The sequence below is a fragment of the Alternaria dauci genome, chromosome 4 (assembly GCF_042100115.1).
Source record: "Alternaria dauci strain A2016 chromosome 4, whole genome shotgun sequence".
Lineage (NCBI taxonomy): Eukaryota > Fungi > Ascomycota > Dothideomycetes > Pleosporales > Pleosporaceae > Alternaria > Alternaria dauci.
In genome coordinates, this window is record NC_091275.1 from 1,192,594 (window position 1) to 1,212,759 (window position 20,166).

At 54.0% G+C, this 20,166-nt stretch overlaps 6 protein-coding genes across 6 annotated transcripts; 3 read left to right on the top strand and 3 right to left on the bottom strand.

The window, feature by feature from the left end:
* Positions 1-331: 331 nt before the first annotated feature.
* On the top strand, positions 332-3,913 carry ACET3X_004969 (uncharacterized protein; the record flags this gene model as incomplete). Its single annotated transcript, XM_069451122.1, has 1 exon — positions 332-3,913. The coding sequence occupies one exon, from the start codon at positions 332-334 to the stop codon at positions 3,911-3,913; it is 3,582 nt and encodes a 1,193-aa protein (XP_069307013.1).
* Positions 3,914-4,495: 582 nt separating this feature from the next.
* Positions 4,496-7,254, top strand: ACET3X_004970 (uncharacterized protein; the record flags this gene model as incomplete). The annotated part of the gene is made up of 4 exons (XM_069451123.1): positions 4,496-4,552; positions 4,620-5,958; positions 6,011-6,409; positions 6,458-7,254. The coding sequence occupies 4 exons, from the start codon at positions 4,496-4,498 to the stop codon at positions 7,252-7,254; spliced, it is 2,592 nt and encodes an 863-aa protein (XP_069307014.1).
* A 141-nt stretch (positions 7,255-7,395) lies between these two features.
* ACET3X_004971 (uncharacterized protein) lies at positions 7,396-8,562 on the bottom strand (the record flags this gene model as incomplete). The annotated part of the gene is made up of 1 exon (XM_069451124.1): positions 7,396-8,562. The coding sequence occupies one exon, from the start codon at positions 8,560-8,562 to the stop codon at positions 7,396-7,398; it is 1,167 nt and encodes a 388-aa protein (XP_069307015.1).
* A 545-nt stretch (positions 8,563-9,107) lies between these two features.
* ACET3X_004972 (uncharacterized protein) lies at positions 9,108-12,294 on the bottom strand. The gene is made up of 7 exons (XM_069451125.1): positions 11,393-12,294; positions 11,127-11,320; positions 10,995-11,077; positions 10,753-10,936; positions 10,216-10,704; positions 10,094-10,164; positions 9,108-10,029 (listed from the first exon to the last, which is right to left on the bottom strand). Exons 1-7 carry the CDS (start codon positions 11,424-11,426, stop codon positions 9,183-9,185), a joined length of 1,902 nt encoding a protein of 633 aa, XP_069307016.1. The 5' UTR covers positions 11,427-12,294; the 3' UTR covers positions 9,108-9,182.
* A 176-nt stretch (positions 12,295-12,470) lies between these two features.
* ACET3X_004973 (uncharacterized protein) lies at positions 12,471-14,191 on the top strand (the record flags this gene model as incomplete). Its single annotated transcript, XM_069451126.1, has 2 exons — positions 12,471-12,809; positions 12,869-14,191. The coding sequence occupies 2 exons, from the start codon at positions 12,471-12,473 to the stop codon at positions 14,189-14,191; spliced, it is 1,662 nt and encodes a 553-aa protein (XP_069307017.1).
* A 2,756-nt stretch (positions 14,192-16,947) lies between these two features.
* On the bottom strand, positions 16,948-18,663 carry ACET3X_004974 (uncharacterized protein; the record flags this gene model as incomplete). The annotated part of the gene is made up of 6 exons (XM_069451127.1): positions 16,948-17,062; positions 17,111-17,668; positions 17,719-18,014; positions 18,063-18,331; positions 18,390-18,540; positions 18,589-18,663. 6 exons carry the CDS (start codon positions 18,661-18,663, stop codon positions 16,948-16,950), a joined length of 1,464 nt encoding a protein of 487 aa, XP_069307018.1.
* Between the last annotated feature and the right edge of the window lie 1,503 nt (positions 18,664-20,166).

Here is a 20,166-nt window from a genome sequence, read left to right on the forward strand (position 1 = left end):
TGGTGAATTGGACAGTGGAGAGAAGATGCTAAGAAGGCGTTGGACACGGGCCGACTGTTTGACGTACGGGTGACAAACAGGGGGTGCAGGCGATCATCATGCTCTCCACCCGAGGCCAAATCTCTGGACCGCAACGAGCGGCTCCTACCCACCCCACAAACGATTCTATGCCCTCGCTGGAGTGCGACCTAGGATATCCACGTGAACATCTCGTCGCGACGTCGCCTGGGTGCGCCACGACGGTCACGGCCGCCCCTCTGCTCCGCGCAGCCGTCGTCATCGCCATGCGACCCCCTGGCCGCTCGAGGTGACATAGCCGCTATCTCACCCAATGTCAGCACCGTCCAGCCACGGCCGGCCGTCGGGAGACTCTGACCGGTGGGCAAGTTCCTCACACACGTACATTGCCAGCAACGCAGGCGCATACACGGACAATGGCGAGGGCAGCAGCTCGTCCCCGCGGCGAAGCCAAGATTCCCGGCCCGGCACAGGTGCTATCAGCGGCGTAGGGGCAAGCTCAGCAGCAGCATCGGGCGGCCTGCTGGCCAGGGACTCGGTGCACGAGGAAGATTTTGCGCGCCCCAAGCAGCGCGTCCGCAGATCTGGCGGCTTTCTCCTCGACTCAAACTTGGCCAGCGCGCCACGCCACCGCCACGGCAACCACGAGGCTCGGGAGGGGGACGAGAGACGAGGCAAGCGCAGCTCGCGACACCATGGCACGCACGAGAAAGAGGCGGCAGGAAGCTCGCCTCGGTCGCGAGAGGCGCCCGACTCTGCCCGTCTCCAGGACCGACACGACGAGCGTGTGCGCGTGAGCAGGACCAGGCCGAGTGCACTCGATATGCCATCGACGGCCCACACCCGCGACCCCTCGCCCAACACGGCGCCGCCGCGGCCGGCCATTGACCCCAATCAGCTGGTGCACATGGCCCTGAACCTGAGCGAGAGCCGGCGGAGACACACCAACACCGGGCAGCTGCTGTCGTCGCAGCCACGGCGGGCCTCTGCCTCGCAGCCGGAAGGCAGCTTCTCCAACTATGGCGCTGGCGGCAGTCTGAAGCACCATCTCAACGAGCAGCGCCGCACGTCACGCAACATATCGCCCATGGGCAAGAGCTCGCCCACCCGCCACATGTCCACGTCGATGCAGAGAAGCGGATCCATTGCCTTTCCCGTGTCTCAGAGCCTCAAGCCCACGCCTGCGACGCTCGCACGGGTAGAAAAGGCCCGCGCATACATCGAGCTCCGTATCGAGTACCTCCGGCTCCTCGAATTCCTCCCGCCCCTGAAGCCCGATGCTAGTGCCCCAGGCAACTTTGTCTTCACTTCGACCAGCAGCCCAGGCAGCCCCCAAGCGCAGCTCACTCGTGTACCATCCCATGCTGGCAGGCAGCATGAGCTTGGCCGGCCGTACAACCCCCTGCAATACCTTCGAAACCGCCGGAGCAGGGCTCGGGAGCGCGTGACGCTCCAGCACTCGTCCGAAGAATTTGAGCATGTTGAGCTGGTCCGCGAATGGGTGGATCGCGTGGAACAACAGGCCAAACGAGCCGGCTATCGTCGAGACGATGCGGTACAGCTTCCCAAAATCCATCACGACCATAAAGTGGCACCCGCACCCCAGAAGCCTGCGAGACCTCACAAAGGCTGGATCTTCAGCCCACAAGAGCTGCTAGCGGATGCGTACTGGTTGGAGCAAGGTGACAACAAGATGCTCGTGGAAAACCGCTTTGGCCGAAGGGTCTACGCGCCCAAGGAGGTGCAGCAGAAAGACTTCCTCTCGCCGCGTGCCAGCAAAGAGTACTCTGGAGACCGAAGAAAGAGCTGGATCGATGGCCTACCCAGCATCGCAGTCGACCACACGACAGGCGACGAAAGCGACAAGGGCAGCGAACGTGGGCGCAAGCGAAGGCTACTTCCAGCGCTGCGTACCGACAGTCCGAGAGCAGGCAAACATTCGAGACGCGGTTCACGACTGCGCAGCCATGACGACAGCGATAGTTCAGAATCGGAATCTGATACCAGGAGACGAAAAGCTCGTATTGTTACTGATCCAGATCATAACATTGGCCCGCTGGCCTTGCTTCTCGAGCAACAAGCTAGACAGTCGCTGAGTGATACCAGACCACCCCCTGACTTTACACCAGACACACCGAACAAATGGGGTCGCAACGGACATGTTACCTCTGAAAGCAAGCCTTCCCGAGACTCGCTGGACATTCCCCGGCCCACAAATGGTGGCAACTTCAAGGTGCCGCCAAAGCCTCGCAAGAACCCTAATCTGTCCATCGGTGATACGGAGCCTCGATCATCTCTTGATGAGCAGGACAGCACAGCACCAAGCACTCCGTATGCCAAACGATTCCCGCACATCGGTAGTGACCTGTCACCGCCTCCGAGTCGATCAGAATCACAGACAAGGAAAGCGAAACGAGGAAAGTTCAACACCATCTTTCATTCGCATGAGCATAGTGAAGATCACAAGCATGAGTTACGCCCAGACTCTGCTGGAACAGACAGAAAGGGAAGATCGCGGCAGACTAGCGAGGAAACGCCAGACGACAAACACATCGGCACAGCCATCTTAGCAGCCCCTGGCGCCGTGATGAATCTGCTCGGTCACCGCAAGAACGATAGTGTCAGTAGCTTGCCTAGTCCGGATAAGCTCCGCCGCCGAGATGCCCAAGAGCCACATTCTGCCGTCACTCGATTCTTCAAGGGCGTCAAGAACGAGAGTACAAAAGTCGGCGATATCATCTTCAGAAGAGACCGAGCCGACGACTCGGACGCAGACACCATGTCCGACCGCAACTCTGTCGACTTTGATGACGACGGTCCGGCCAAAACCAAGCAGACCAAACGACCACCGATCAGTCGAACCGTTACGGCAGGTACAGACGGTAGCATCACAACCAAAGAACGTGGCCATCTTGAACTGCCCTCGTTCCGGCCAATCCACACGATTGCCGATGATGACTCAGATTATGAGCATCACATCTCCCGCCAGGCGCGAGAGCAAAAGAACAGTCGCTCGCCTCGGGTCGATCGGCTATTGCCACCACGCATGGATCTGGGCACGATATCCGGAAACTCTTTCACCGAGTCTCTCACTCTTACGCGCAGCCACAGTCAGGAGCGAATTAACCAAATGCTCGCCCAGCCTGGTGGATACGTAGCGGGTCTGCCTCCTACTGGACTAAGGGACGTGAACCGGCAGCGCAGTGGCTCTCGACCTGGCCTTGGCGGAAGACATTGGAGCATCGCCGACGGTGATGATAATGCCGTTGACCGGAACAAGAACGATGCGAACACAGTTACCCAAGCAGACATCGCTCGCGTCCGCGCACTCTTTCTCTGCTCAGGCGTCAAAGCCACAGAGATTACACGACGAGCAAGTGCTGTTAGAGAACCGCCTCCCGATTTTCTTTTGCGCGCTGCTGCTACATCAAACATGAAAATCTTTCCTGTGTCGCGCAAGGAAGAACATGTTCTCGCCGCGCGCATACTAGTCAAGGACCTAGAGTCATCAACCAAGGCTTTACAGGCCTCGCTTGAGAGCTTCCGTGACAAAGCCTTCCAGCAACTCACAAACCAGATCTCGGCTTTGCAGTCTATGGTCGACTCAGATCTCATGCCGCGTATTCTAGACAGCGGAGACAAGGCTGTGCGCATCACGAGTGAGGTGTCTGGACAAGGTCCACTGCAAGTCAAGCAGATTACAGACGAAATAGATCGCATGATCCGCACGCGCAAACGCCGAATGCGCTGGATCCGGGGTTTCGGATGGATGCTGGTGGAGTGGGCTCTTGTTGCACTCATGTGGTGTCTGTGGCTCATTGTCGTGCTCGTCGGGTCTGTCAAGAGAGTATTCGGTGTGGCTATGGGAGTAATGCGGTGGCTGCTGTGGCTTTAGGTGTGCTCAGCAGTATTTCATTTGTTTCGTTGCATACAATGGTGTTGGGCGTTCCTGAACAACTTCGGTCTATGGAGTTCTGGGTAGCGGGCAGCTCAACAGGTTTGGATGCCGTGATACCACGTGTTTTAGAATCTTGTATGGATATTGGAAGGAATCGTCTTGGTTTTCACGGCGCGCATAGATTCGTAATAATTTCAACTGAGCTCAACGTACGCACATTGCTCGCACTGAACGCCCTGAAATCCACCAAACTTTCTCGGCGCCCGATTGTATTTGCATGTTCTTGGCTGGTGTTTTTGCTTTTCGGGGTTGCTATTTCAAGGTGAGTCGCACTTGTCCAGACGGATCCGCGCCACATGGCTGGGGGCCGGGGGCTGGGCGCCTGAACGCGTCGACGTCATAGGCGTCTTTCCTTGACAGGCTTCACCCGTCCCTCTCCACAACACTAATTCAAACACAGACAGAAGCGTGCAAAGCTTCCGCGTCACATCCCCCTCCGCTTTGCCAATCTCCGACCCTCTACCCTGCATCGACATGAGATATTACTAATTATCTCTTGCTCGACCACGGATATCAGATATGGATCTCCAGACGGTGTTTGTTGCCAAAGACAATGGCGACAGCCATGTCCAGTCGGTACGTACCTGCATCCACAACCAAGCTTTACTCAGGAGCACGCGTAATAACATACCCTATCATGAAGTCTAGCGGCCCATCTTCACTCGCAGCACTCGCCGCAGCTCTCGTCCCTACAGCTATCATTGCAACGCTGTACATGGTCGCGTTCGTCCTTATTAGACATCGCTTTCCCAAAGTCTATTCGCCACGGACGTACATTGGCACAGTACCAGAAAAGGATCGTACGCCATGTCCAAAGACGCCGGGTTACTTCGACTGGATCCACACCATGAGGACCGTCCCGGATAAGTTTGTGCTTTACCATCAGTCGCTTGATTCTTACCTGTTTCTTCGATTCATGAGGACCCTGATATTCATCTGTATTGTCGGCGCTCTCACCACCTGGCCTATCCTTCTGCCTGCCAATTGGGCTGGTGGCGGCAGATCAAAAGAGCTCAATCGCTTTGGCATTGGCAATGTAAAGAACAAGGACTATCTTTATGCGCATGCTGTTGTGGCCTGGATATTCTTCAGTTTTGTCATGTTCACGGTCGCGCGGGAACGACTCTGGCTCATCGGACTACGACAAGCATGGAACCTCTCGAAAACGAACGCAAAGAGGCTGTCTTCACGTACCGTACTGTACCTCTCGGCACCTACTGCAGCTCTCGACGAGGGCAACATGCAGCGTTTTTTCGGAGACGATGCAGTCAGAATCTGGCCTGTCACTAAGGGCGAGAAGCTGGTGTCCCTCGTCTCGCAGAGGAACTCCAAAGTCGAGGAGTTGGAGAGCGCTGAGATGTCTCTGATCCTGAATGTCAACAAAGAAGTCGGAAAGAGCCATAATCGAAACATCAAATATGAGCAACTACCGAAGCAGATGAAGAAATCTCTGCGGCTCACACACAAATCCAAGACACCAGTCGTTGGCAAGGAAGTTGACAGCATCAGCTATTACCGGGACCAGATTAGAGAGAAAGAGGACGACATCGAGAGGGCTCGCGAGTCGAATGAGACAGCTGAGAATCTTGGTGGAGCTGCAGCAGTCTTTGTAGAGTTCCGTACGCAACCTGCGGCTCAGCGAGCGTACCAGCAGATCGCGTCGGCTGACATCCTTTCTCTTACGCCTCGTTTCGTAGGAACCACGCCCAACGAAGTCATCTGGGCCAACTTGAACCTAGCGCCTGCACGTCGCATATCGCAGAGTGGTGTCGCCCTAACTCTGGTAATCGCTACGATTGCGTTTTGGTCTATTCCAGTCGGCATAGTCGGTGCTCTTTCTAATATTCAATATCTCGCTGAGAACTTCAAATGGCTGGCATTTCTCAACAACATCCCATCGGGGATTATGAACCTTCTGAGTGGTCTACTACCTCCACTGGTGCTGAGCGCGTTAGCCAGATATGTACCGAACATCTTCAGATGTAAGTGTTTTCTGCTGGCCGATATTGCTGTTCTCTAGCTAACACGGCACAGACATCTTTACTACATTTGGAGAGCCGACCAAGATTGTCATTGAGATCAAGGTGCTGAGGTGGTACTTCGTGTTCCAGGTGCTCCAGGTCTTTCTCGTGACAACACTTGCTTCAGGTGCTGCGGCAGTTGCATCACAAATTTTCCAAGACCCAAGCTCTGTACCCCAGCTTCTCGCAGAGCGTCTCCCAAGAGCATCAAACACATACCTCGCATACTTTGTCGTCCAGGCTTTGACTAATGCCCCGAGCAACATACTAAACTACACAGACGTGCTCTCGTTCTGGTTCTTCGACAAGTTCTTCGACAAGACGCCTCGCCAGAAGTACAACAGCTACATCACGATGAGGGGCATGGCCTGGGGCAAGCTTTTCCCGAAATATGGCAACTTTGTCATAATTGGTAAGTTTTGCTGGACGTAGCAAGTGGCATGTTACTGATCTCTCGTAGCCATCGTTTACGCCTGTATTGCACCTCTTGTTCTTGGCTTCGCCGCCATCGGCCTCGTGATCTTCTACTGGAGTTATCGATACCAGCTATTATACACCGCACAGCCCAAGATTGACACCAAAGGACATGCCTATACGCTCTCTCTACAGCATATCCTTGTTGGAATCTACCTCGCTGAGATTTGTCTCATCGGTCTTTTTAGCTTACGCGACGCGGCTGGTCCCCTGATCATGCTTGTCGTTCTGCTCATGACCACGATCATGTTCAACTATACCACGAACCGCTACTTTGCTCCTCTCGAGCAGTACCTACCCGCAGATCTTGCACTAGAATCCGAAGACGATGAGCAAGCACCACTGCTCTCTTCCGCAGAAGAAGGCGAGTCGGATGCTTTGGAGCACGCAGAGTCGAGGATCAATCGCATAAGCGAACAGACCCGTGTACCATCCAAAGTGGTCTCACCGTTGGCCCGCTTTCTGCAGCCACACGTCTTCGGTAGCCATACTGCCTTGAAGGCTTGGCTGCGCGATGGCGATTTTGACGAAGACGAAGAACCACAATACGACGAAGAGGATCTGAAGAAGGCGTACCTCAACCCAGCCTTTACCAGCAAGACACCCATCATCTGGTTAGCGAAGGACAGCGTCGGTGCTAGTAAGCACGAGATCAGCGAGAACGAGAAGACTGGGTTGAAGGCTACCGATCAAGGTGCATGGGTTACAGGGGACGGAAAGTTGAAATGGAGCGTGGATAATTTCGAGGACGTCCCAGTGTTCAAGAAGGCCATCAAATGGTGATGAGTCTTTGTAATAGGAGTTACACAAGTTGGAGCATGAAAAGCGAGGATATAACACAAAAAGCGAGAGCACATAATAGTGGAATAGCGAGAAATTCCACCAGTCCTGATTTTAAGACATATTGACACTCGTGACATCTAGTCACTCGTCTTCATCTGAACCATGCTGCTCGTCGAAAAGTTTCTGACCTTTCTCCAGAAACGCCTCGTCATCCTTCTCATCGTCCTCTAGCCCCGCCAGCACCGCAGTCTTCCTATACGCCAACGACTTGACCACGCTCTCCTTGAACAACTTTGTGGTATTTCTGTAGGCTGGATTCTTCTTGGGAAAGTAAGGGAGGCACGCCAGATCCTTTGGCGTCAAAGCGTACTTGTTCTTACATTCGGTTTGGTTGATAGCATCGGACGGCTCTTCGGCGAGTTTTCCGTCCTCGTTGATGGAGTTTGCGGATAGATAGGCTGCCCATTTCTGCTTTGGCGTCTTCTCGTTTTTTGGTTTCTCGGTTTTGGCTGGTTTATCTTGCTTGTTTGGTTTCTTGGTCTTGGCTGGCTTGTCTGCTTTCTCATCTATTGCCGTGTCCTTTACTTTAGTTTCAGTGCTCACAGGCTTCTTCTCTTCTACATCGACATCGTCTTTGTGCTCCTCAGTCCACAGCTCCTCGCCCTTCTTAATAATGTCCTCGTCGTCTCCCTGCACACCCTCCAACACACCCATCTTCCTAAACGCCAACTCCCTCACGTCATCCTCGAGGAACAACTTCATCATACCCGGGTACAACGGGTTCTTCTTCTCGAACCGCAGCAGCGAATTCAATTCCTCCTTCTTGACTCCATATTTCTTGAGCGCATCCGTCTGAGTGATACTCTCGTCCTTGCCCGGCTCTTCCTCTAGCAACTCGCCCTCGACGTTGTGGGACGAGAGCCAATCTTGCCAAGCTTTCTTGTGCGCAGCTTTGTCGGCTTTTGCTTGCTTCTCCTGTGCTTCTGCGGCGAGTGTTGCGGGGTCTTTCTTTTGGCGTTTGGGCTTGTGCGCTGTCGAGGTTGTCGTGGCATCATTATCGTTGGCGGAGACGTCGTCGTTGTCGTCGTCAGACTGTGCAGCGCGCTTCTTGGTGACTTGCTTGGGCGCAGCCGTCTTCGTTGTCCCGGCTGCCTTTGATGTCTTCTTGGTGGTGGTCGTGCCTTCCTTGGAGTGCACTGTTTTCGTTTGCCTCTTGGCTCTTTTCTTCTTGTCCTCGAAATCTGAGCCTTCTGATGCAGAGGTGTACTTGACCTCCTTGGTTGCGCGACCGGATCTACGCGTTGACATGATTGGAGCTGGGATGCTGTGTTCTTTCTTGTCGATACGAGGACTGCACGCAAGTGAGTAGTCGCCAGATCAGACACCGCTGCTATCGAGGGATTTCGTCAAGGTGAACAACACGAACGTCGTCCCTATTCTACAAAACAAGAAATCCAAGGAACTGCTTCGATTATATAGCGACTCCTTATCTAATTTCTCATGCTCTACAACAGGAAAGTACAAAGCAGGTTTCATGTTGCAGTGCTCCTGCCGGATTAGATTGGGCAAGTTCGTTCAAAGGAACGCTTGGGCGTACGCACGTGCAAGGGGGTTGTAAGATTGGGCTGCGTCATTGCGGCAATCGCGGTGCGAAAACCATGTTTTGGTTGCCGTAATTTCCATAATCTATCTAACTGGCGGAGACGAGTCTTGGCTTCGTGGATAGGGACCTGTTGGCATTGGTTTCTCTTCAGAGCTGTGTTCCTCACGTTTGGTGTATATCGGCATTCACAACATGTTGGCGTCAGGCGGCCTGGAATTGATATCGGCACGCATCTGGCAAAAGAATTGCTGTTCTTTCTAGTACATTCACAGAAGAGGTAGAAGCAGTATGAGATGTACATGAACAATGCGGCACATTTTCCCAACTACTCCACAGAGGGACTGTCCACTCTCTCCACAACGTCCATGCCATCTCCGCCCCCGATCCTCACACCCTTGATCAGATCTGCCGCTTTCTCCGCAACGGCGTACACCAGACTAACGATATTGCCCTGTACGTGCGTCGGAAAGATACTTGCGTCCACCACCCTCAGCCCATCTACACCATGAACTCTGAGCTCCTCGTCCACAACGCCACCCTTCTCCTTGGGCAACATGGCACAAGTACCAACAGGGTGATACTCTGTCACAGTGTTGTTCTGCACAAGATCCTTGGCTTCTTCCAACGTTTTAGGGAGCGATTTAAAGTTTTTGGACAATATGATGTTGCCGTCAGGGTCTCGGCGGAAGACCGAGGCAAGGGGCTCAACAGATGTGAGATAGACGCAATGAAGGATGCCGCGAGCCATCATGTCGAGATCGAGGGGGTGCGAGAAGTAAGCTGGGTCAATTGCTGGGTGCGTGGTTGGGTCGGAGTTTTTGACGTGAACGGTACCACGGGATAGGGAACGCGTGCTGCATGCGCCAAGTGAACACCACATGCCTTCTTCGTCTAAAGGAAATAGCTTGCTTGCGTCATCTGGACGATGTGGTTGAAAACCAGTGGGTAGCATGACAAGTTGGCAGACTGCCTCCTTGGGATCGAGGAGTTGGCGCGCAAGTATGGGATCGCGACCTGCAGGGTCGGCGTCCGGATGCTTGCTTGAGAAGTCTTGAAGGAGCGATTGGATGTGAGACTCGGCATTGGGAAAGTCGGGCTCGATCTTTGACAGAGAAGCGAACCCTGTCGTGGTAGGCGGTCCTGCAAAAGGGCCGGTTTTGTGGTTGATGTACCTGAAGATTAGGGTACGAAGTCAGTATCTGTCTCACATGTAGCTTGTACAGAGATAGTACGTACGCTTCCAGGGCTTGTTGCATGACGGCTGGGTCCTTGAAAGCTTCGGCGGTTGGGTATTCGTCTTTGACACCCTGATGGAGCTTAGTATTTCGGAACATGGCGATGGTCATGTAGTCACTTACTAATACAAAACCACTCGCTGTATGATCACACAAGTTCTCTCCAACGCCTGGAAGATCCACTATAGTCTCGATACCAGCCTTGCCAAGTACATCAGGCGATCCGATGCCGGAAAGCTCAAGAAGCTGCGGTGAGTTGATGGTCCCTCCACAGACAATGACTTCTTTGTGCGCCTTCATCATGTGTGTAGTGCCATCGACGGTGAAGTGGACGCCTGTAGCCTTGATTTGTTCAGCCGTTTTCTCAAGCTCGACCTTGGAGACCAACGCATGAGTTATAAGAGTCATGTTTGGCCTATCGGCGTTGGGCTCGTAGTATTCGCGCGCAGCGTAGCTTCGCCTGTTGTGCTCGGGGTCAACAGTGCTGAGTTGATTGAAGCCGCCGATGGCTGAGCCAGTACGAGGATCTTTTGCGGGGGAATATCCAGCGTTGACTATGGTCTTGGGCCACACATTCTGAGCCCAGCTGACGTCAGTTCTCGGGAAGGAGATCTGGTTTCATCAATAAAATATCCGGGTTAGGCAACGTAGGTTACTAACATGGATTGGACCAGAGGTGCCACGAAGTGACTTGTCAAGGTACTTGTCGTCGACACCCCTGCCTAAGGTCTCTGATGCGGAGTGATATGTCTCGAATTTTCGATAGTAAGGCTTCATATCGTCAAATGACCAGCCTTTGTTTCCAAGCTCTCCCCAGTTGTCCAGATCCTGTTTGGAAGCCATACTGCGCAGAATTCAACATGTGCGGTACGGGCGGTTGAAGATGGGGGGGTAGGGCTTACCTGAACATATTGTAATTGACAGCGCTGCTGCCACCGAGAACTTTCCCACGAACCCAGCCATGTACACGGCCAGCCGTACCCTCCTAGCAAGAACGTTAGGTCAGATCAGTCGCAACTACGTCAGAAACGTACTTGTGGAACAGTTTTGTAGTCCCAGTCGTATTGGGGCTTGCCCCAGAGCTGGGTGAACATGTTTGGTGCATCGATCAACAGGTCGTTCAGTCCGTTACCGCCAGCCTCCAGGACAGCAACCGTAACGTTAGGATCCTCTGTGAGGCGGGCGGCGATGACCAGACCTGCCGTGCCCCCTCCACAGACGATGTAGTCTGAACATGTCAAACAGTTAGTGATGCAGTATCAGGATCAGACTTGCTGCAGCGATATGAGTTTCTACGTACCATACGACTTGCTTGTGAGTTCCTCGAGAGACATTTTGGATCAATATTCTGGGTTTTCGGTATGGGAACAATCGATGTAGGAAAGCACGTAAGATATATATATGTTTGCCAAGGACATTGCTGAAGCCGCATTCTACAAAGAGCGCGCTCCCCGAAGCTCCAGAGTGCAAGTCTAGGACCATCAGGTGCGCGGGGTTACATGCTCCCATCAAGTCTACTCGTTCGTTTGTGCCAGCAGAGCCAATCCCTTGATTCTCCATCCGCCCCATAATCTAGTTTGAGTACCATATCCGTGAGATGTTCCAGTCGCTAGTCGGATCCGGCTTGGTACAAGCGGTTTGGTACAGGCCAGAACATCGGTCAGCGGGCTGGCAGTGCTGACTCTGGGCATTCAGGCAGTACTACTCGGGGACTCGATAGGACTCCAACTTGCTAAGCTGCATGATCCTTCGTGGTAGTCTTGGATGATACTCTAGACTACAAGGGGCTTACTGATAGCATTCGTCCTGTCAATCTCAGCCTTCAGAGTTGGAAAGCCGTGCTGGCGTGAGAAGTAGTTTAGAGCTGGAGACTAGCTTGGGGAGCAGCTGAAGCAGCCCTGGAGTCCTAGGCTCTTAGTCAAAATGCTTTAGTCATGGAGTGCCATTGAACTGTGGGGTAAATGCTCGTAGTGTCTTGTGCGGGTCCGTCGACGAAGAGTGGTCATCAGAGGCTTTGTAAGATGGCCGTTGCCCTGCAGCAGCCAGCAGGCCTCGTAAATGCAAGGCGTCAGCACATACGCCCGGATTCTGTCAGAAGGCGGGCAGCGTGCGCCAAGCCTGGAGCCGGAAGAAGAAGTGTTCTAAACATGGATCTCTTGGCGCTGGTATGATAGAGATGATGGCGAGCAAAGCTGTCGTCATATCGAGGGGGAGGGAAGGGGTGAGGGGGGCAGCGGTGTCCGGAACGACGAGTTGGTTCGGCGGGGGCTAGTTAGCTGCACAGACGCTCAGGCTGCAGACGATCCACCAAAAAGTTTCTGGGTAGAGCTTGCAACTTTGCACTCTGCGACAACGACATTGTGCGAAACCGCCCGGCCATGCTCACCGAACAATTCGTCGCCGCCATTTCGGCATCGACAAAGCCCAACACGGGCGTCACAAAAGACGCGGGCATCTTCATCCACGAGTTCCAGCCACTCGTCGCCCAGCGGCATGCCTTGAAGAAGAGCGCGAGTGCGCCAAACGGCATAGCTGTGAGCGCCTCACACGTCTTCGCCGCGCAGTCGGACAAGGCCATTGTGCACGTGTACAGCAGGGACAAGGGCAACCAGGAGGCCCTCGTCCCCTTCCCGGAGAGGATCCACAGCATCGCACTCGCAGCCCACGACAGCGTGCTGCTGCTGGGGACCGAGAGCGGGCGCATATTGGCGTGGGAGGTCAGTCTCGAGTCTGCAACAGCCCTGGCAGTCGGCGCCCTTTCTAACACATGCACCAGGTCTGCTCGGGCCGTCTCGTCTCTACGTCCACGGCGCATCTCCAGCCAGTCACGAGCATTGTTGTCGACCCATCCTCCAACTTCTTCCTCTCGGGCTCCTCCGATGCTATGATTCACGTATGGCCACTGGCCTCGATACTGTCCTTCTCTCCCGACGCCCCGCGCTCGCCCATGCACACCCTCTCTACCCACCGCGGGCCCATATCCTCCATCGCCTGCGGGCACAGCGCGAGCACGGCCAACATTGCCGTGTCAATATCAGCGGACAAGTCTGCCATAGTCTGGGACTACCACAACGGACAAGCACTGAGGACATATCTACTGCCCGAGATACCTACCGCCGTCACCCTCGACCCTGCAGATCGGGCATTCTACGTGGCTTACGCCGATGGCAGCTTACAGACCATTGACTTCTACGATGATGTGCAGAAGACTACTTCAATAGACCTTGTTCGGGATAGCGCCTCGTCTCATCGTCCGATACAACCGTCACCGAAGAGCCGCTTCAGTGCAGACTCGCAGAAGCTTGGTGGAGCCCTCAGTCTGACCCTTAGCTGGGATGGCACTTCACTCCTTTCGGGCCATGCCAGCGGCAAGATAGCACTTTGGGACATCGCAAAGGCAAACTATCTTTCGACTCCTGCTAATCTTCCAGGTCCCGTGTCAAATCTCCGATTCCTCCCACCCACTGGCTTCCCCAACGCAGCGGAACCCGCCTTCAAGATCCCAACCATTGTCAAGCCAAAGCAAGATGCAGGACTCACGAGCAGCGCAAATGGCCTGGTTCCGCCAAATTACACCCTGAACCTCCAGCTGAATGGGCGGTTGCCTAGTCACCACGTTTCTGCTACTGAGACGCAATCTGTGGGGACAAGTGCATTCGAAGAGGCCCTCACACACCCCAGTTTCCCCGCCAGCATGCTAGAGGAGAGCTTAGCTGAGCTAGACTCCTGGGTTGCTCAGCCAAAGGGTGGTGCTGCCCCGACGGCCGACTTTATGGCACTGGATGATAGTAGCATGAACGTGTCTGATGCATCAGGCAATGCCCAGCAGGCCGAAGTCAAAGAACTGAAGAGACAGCTTGCGAGCTTACAACGCATCCAAAAGGTTACTTTCGCACAGCTTTCAGAGCTACGGGAAGAGAAGGACTATTTCATGGGCCAAGAAAAGAAGAGGGCAGAACGTGCCAAAGCGCGAGCAAAAAAGAGGCTTACCAACGGCGGAAACCGCAACCATACCAACGGGGACGTGGAGATGAACGACGGCACAGACGCCACTTCCGGGCCCGATTCAGATGGCACCGATGCTGCCGACGAAGCCTGAAACCGACAACGACAGAACTGCATACAAAGGCGATGATGCGAAATTGGTTTCTCCGCGATAAGGCGGCCCCTGCAGCATAGTCGGAACAGATGCTGTACGTACCTGTAACGAGTATCTTGGCGTCACCATTGCACCGAATCTGGACGTATAGTGTGTACACGCGTCTAGTCTCTTCTTCGTCTAGTAGCTATCCCACAATATGGCCAAGGACTCAAAGCCTGGTCAATACCAGATAAGAGACGCTCCGTCTCGATACCGCCACCCACGTTTCCCAGCCGGAAAATTCCAAAGATGCCCGTTTCAGACCATCAAGACCAACCTCTGTATTCAACGCACTAGTTCCATTATCGCAAAGACCACAACACGCCTGCTCAGACTCATCGAACACATAGCCAAGCCCAGTTCAAGCCGACATGGCACAGAGCGGGGTAGCTTATGCAGCTTTTTCCTCGCAACTGTACGACTACTGACGAACTTTACTGCGCTGCCCAAGCACGATGCCGTGTCTTGCATGTCACGCTTGGATCAACGTCAGCTGCACTGCGGGATAAAAGGCCAAATATAGAGACTGCTGCCGGTTTTTGATCACGCAGCTCTTCAACCCGTCCTGTTGTGCTACTATTTGGCTTACGCCGCAGGTTTAGGCTCCATGCTATGATACTTTGCTGATGAAAACTGTGCGGAGGAAGTTGGAGACGGCGTAACTTGCTGCAGTGGGACATGACACCAACATCGATCAGCAACTGTAAGAGCCCGCACCCACTCGGCATGAGCAGCAAGCTTCACTTATGGTGGGCGAAACAGACTGAAGCTTAAGGCATGTCTCGAGCGGTGTGAGTAGACTCGCATATGTGCGACCTCGCTCGGCCCTATAACGGCCGTTCTGCTATAGGTAGTGTGGAGCGTTGTTCCTTGCTGCACACCTGACTCGCAAGGGGAGAACCGAGACTATCGGACTACCACCCCCGATCCTGCGAACAGCCGTTCGAAGATGCTGCCAATGCAATCCTGATTTGTTCAACAAACCACACCTGCCCTCCCGAATAATGGGGGAGAGTGTACGGGAAAGACGGTGGACGAATAATTTATTGTGCTGCCATGTCCCTATCCCCTGTAAATGCTGTACATCACACAACAAAGGAAAAAAAAAAATCTGATCAGCACTACGTAGCTTGAGTGCCGTGAGGTGAAGCGAACTGCGTATGTCGTATATGCCCCACCTCTTCCGCCCCCCCGAAATCGTAAACATGATCATCTCCGTTAGCCTCGCTAACCATCTTGATCTTGCAAGCCTCCAGCCTTGCTCTCTTCCCGTCTCACTGACCCCTCCATGCTGCACTCCCATACGTATCCGTCCCATGAGAAGAAAAAAGCAAAAGTCGTGTAGAGTGACCGTAAGTAAGCGTATGCGCGAGATTGTCGATTCGCTAGCCCAGCATCGGGCAAGGCGCGTTACGCCATCCCTGCTCGCACATGCATAATGGTTCGAGGCCACGCAACTACCATCACACCTTTTTGCGATGCTTAGGATCAGAGTGCTTGCTGTAGGCGATCGTCCGATGGATGGAGAATTTATCCGCCGATCTTATAACCCGGGTTTTTGACAAAGTGTAACGTGGGGGCCAGTTGGGAAGGGAATACTTGGAGGCCTCAGAGTGTCGTTAATGACGGCTGTTTCTGTGGTTTCAATGCCTGAGATCTGGAAAGGTAAAACAAAGCGCTCTCTTATATGAGCTTCTCGTTTTGCCTGTCCTGTTCCTGTCGGATGCAACGGGGTCTAAACGGCGACATTCATGACATGAACGCGTCACTGGTACATCACTTGATGTGCTTCAGCAAGCCAGATACCTGGGTTTAAATTGCTTTATTTTTTGACGGTCTATCCCGTTCATCCTGTCCATCATGCTACTATCCGCGACAAGACTGCCTGTTTGCGGTAACAAAGGCGCCTTAGCCTCGGCTATAGCTCCTCCGTGTAATAACTGGAACATGGACCCCTGCATGCCACCAGTCTGTGATATATCCTGTTCCACACAAGCCGAGGTACATGTTGAGAACGTAGGATTATGAACGAGGGTACCTGTAAAAGGCTGGCAGCCTGTCGTGGGGACCAAGAGTTTGAGTGATGAGTGCGCATGGCGTCCATGTCGCAGTCTCGTGTTTCTTCCAGTGTAACGGGGGCGTGGACTTTAGACTGACAGAGAGGCCCGCGCATACCGAATAGTGTTTTGTATTAAAGTGAGAGAGAAAGTGTATGATTAAACATGTCCAGGGGATGAGTGATCGCTAATAATGCCATTGGAGAAAAGAACGGAGAAAAACCCAATATAGATGTTCAACTCTAAGGTCGATCACCCTGAGGCAGATAGTCTTTGGTATTCGTCACGGTCGTGGGTCCTTGCGGGGCTGGCTTGTAAGGAAGAAAAACAGTACAGCACCCCGCCCCCCTTTTGACGAAAATGGATTGTGGATGAATGCTAGGTTGGAATCATTTGCGTGTGGCTAGATAGCCCGAATGGGGACACTAAAAGCACCATCGCTTTTGCGTGTGTGAGGGTGGTGGAGCGATATTCCGAAAATGGTTAACACTGGGATCGGTCTTCATTCGTCGTTAAGGTGCTAAGGCCGTGGAGAGTATGATGCAGGATGCCAGAAAGCAGGGCAAGCTCGATGAACGCCACGCTAGTAGTCGCTAAGATATTGGGAAAAGGCCACCAGGAGAGCGCGTGTGTCGAATTCAAGTAAAAGAAAGGCGTTCAGGATGAGTGTGACTTGTGCCGACCTTTGTTGCCCGTGGAGTATTCGCCGTCCGGACACCACTGCTCGGGTTCAAAGTCAGGGTTCATGAAGTGCGCGGTGTTGAAGTGCGAACTTGAGCAAGTTAGTAAACGTCAAACACGTTATCGGGCCGATACCTACTTGCGGAAGATGGACGTCTGGAACGGCTGCACTTGCATTGAGGAGCCATAACCCGGTTCTAGCTCGTACATTGAAGGTCGGAAAAGACCACCCCTCTCAACGCCCATAGGGGCCGCTCGCTCGATGCTCACGGGTGGCGGTGGAGGATGTATTGGTAGTGTTACAGGAGGTTGGTCGAGGTGTATGTTGTGATGATTCGGCGGGTTGTACTGGCTTGGGTTGCTAGAATGGATTGGTGTAACGAAGTCCAAGTGGGAACTGGTAACCGGTGTTACAGGCGTTGGCGTCGGAGCATATGGTTGAACAGGCGTGACTTGAGGAAGGGAGGCAGGACTGGGGCTGAAGTCGTACGGAAGCGAGGGCCACCGCTGGCCTAGTCCAACACCAGAGGGATACATTCCTGGGATCATGTTCATGACGTCGCCGACATTTGTTGCAGTCGGTATGAATTCGTCAGTGTAGTTGGCTAGGGCGACATGGAGTGGTTGTTGTTGGGGAACAGGCTGATGCTGGATCTGGGGTACGTCTCCAGCCTTGTACAGGATGTCGTAGTGGCCACTGGAGAGGATTAGTAGGCAGAAGCAGTGTCTAATGCAAGGCAAACTTACGGCCTGTAAAGTAGTCTCAGCATAGGGGCGCCGGCAATAGGACGATGGTGCGCGTCTGTTGGTTCTGCATAGAAGCTACGGTTGATCTCTTCGCCTGGTGAGCGGTCCAAGTACCACACTTCGAGACCGAATCCAGCAGGCTTGATCAGCGCTTCAGCAAGGGCAGCAATGCCAACATTGTCAGCTTCACACTGAGTGGGCTCAATGTAGTTGGAACAATATGCTTTGACGTCGCCGTTGTCCACAAAATGCATAAAGTCTTCTGCGTGCGTCTGCACCCAAGCACTGGCTAGGAGCTGGTACGGGGTTAGCGTCAGGAAAAGCTAAAGATACAGAGTACTAGCCTTGACGTAGGTGATGATTGCCATGGACTCATTCATGTCGTTGAAAGTACGGAGAAGAACATGTTCGGCTTGGCCGTCCATGTTGCGCCGCGAGTTGGCAAGCTTGTCAAGAAGCTCGAATGCCTCTTCGGCAAAGTCAATCCAGATGTCGCGCGAATAACCAATGTTCGCGAGCATGTTGCCCAGCGAGTCGAGGCGGCCTTTTTCGTGGTCCAGCTTGGTTACGTTGCCCACACGTAGCAAGGCTTCAAAATAAGTGAAGGCGATTGCTGTTTCTATTAGCACCAGCGAATGGAACAGCACCAAAAGAAGGTGATGGTCACTCACCCCGCCATCCGCAGTGGCCATCGCCACGGCAGGTGCGAAAGAAGGCATACTTGGCTGGCAGCGCAGCCGTTTTGACTTGGAAGACGGGATCTGCGGCAGCATACTCAGTCGTGATGGCAGCGCTGCTTTGGCGTTCTCCAACGAGTGGGCCCTTGGGCGGTCAGCGCGCTTCGGCGGATATGGTCGCAAGCAGACTCACAGTAGCCTCAGGCTCGTACTCGCTCGACAGCTTTTGCAGATGGGCGTACTCGTCGTCGGAGGGATACGCGGCCATGTTGAGGTGGGGGTTGCGATGCTGTTGGCCTGGGTGGTGGTGGCCAGTGTGGTGATTATAGCTCCCGGCAGCAAGGACCGGCGCGCGGATAGCAAACGCTAATCCGCCTTGGTAGTGGTTCTGAGCCGGAACTCCATAGTAGCCCTGGTATAGGTGCGCATGTGGATGATGCTGGCCCTGAGGGCGATAGCCCGTCAACACCGGCTGTCTGCTCATCTCGCCTTGGAGCTATGAGTGTGTCCGTGTCCGTGTGTGTATGTGCGTGTTGTGTGTGCGTGGTTGCTTTGCTTTCAGTTCCCCGCCGTGCGCGCTCAGATGGCTACTTGGGGGGGCCGTGGGCGTGCGTGACTGGCCTCAGTGGCTAGTAATTGGACGGAATGATTCCACGACAGATTCGGCAACGCGCAAACAATCTCAGCAACAATTCGTCGACGGGCTGCTGGCGAGGGCAGCAGCGTCTTTAGTAGGCGCAGAGAGCGGCGGCAGTAGGCTGGAAGCTGTGTCGTTGCTGTGATACTCACGGGCGTCCAGGGGGCACACGCCAATATATGGCAGAGAGACAGGAGGGGATCTTCGCGGCGTGCGAGTGGAATTCAATCAGCCAGGCACCAGAACAGTCTGCAACACTATGGCTCAGCCGCTTTGAAACGGCCAAATTTCAGTCGCACCGGATATCTGCTGGGTGAAGAGGGCAGGGCGCGATGGCGTACAAGAGGGAGGCTACTCCACTCCACACAGCCAGCAGCCAGGGAGCATCGAGCAAAAGAAACTACACTATGAGATGCTCTATGCCACTTCTTCCAAGGCGACCCAGCTAACGGCTGCCCACCAACCCAGGGTGTGATATCGATTTACGTTCCCACTAGTCTCCATAGGTTAGCATCTGGAGATTGAAGTGCTCTCTTTGCTCCATCACATTTAACATGGAATCGCGGAGCAAAGAGCCGCGGAAGAATCAGAGTCACGAGACGGCTAGTATGACGACGGCATGGGAAGCCTCTTGCGCTCTTGTCAGGTGTAGCAGGCGCTGGAGCAGCGCCGCCAACCGGAACAATTGCAGAATCCGAGACTGGTGGTGCATGCATCGACGAGAGAACGCCGTGTCACGCCGTGGATTGCGCTCGGCACAGCATCATCGAGACACCCATGGCGTAGAGGAACCTGCCAAGACCGCCTTCTGGCGTCCGAGTCCTCACGTTGCAGTGGCCGCCCTGTAGTGCATGATTCGCGCTGCCGCTCCGTGGCGCTTCTGCGACAGAAAAAACAAGTGCCTGCGCACCCGAGATAAACTCTAGTCGAGTTACCGATCCCACGCTGCATGCGAGTCAGGGCGGGCACGGCGTGGGAGCATTGCCATTAGCTGAGAGGTTCGCTTGCAACACTCCCCTCGTCTGTGCCCGCTTCCCCGGCGCGCAGTGCAATCGTCGGGAAACCCACTGTGATTCGTACGAGAGCAGCCAAGTGAAGCTTGAGATCACCATGCGTCACAGTGGGATTCGATTC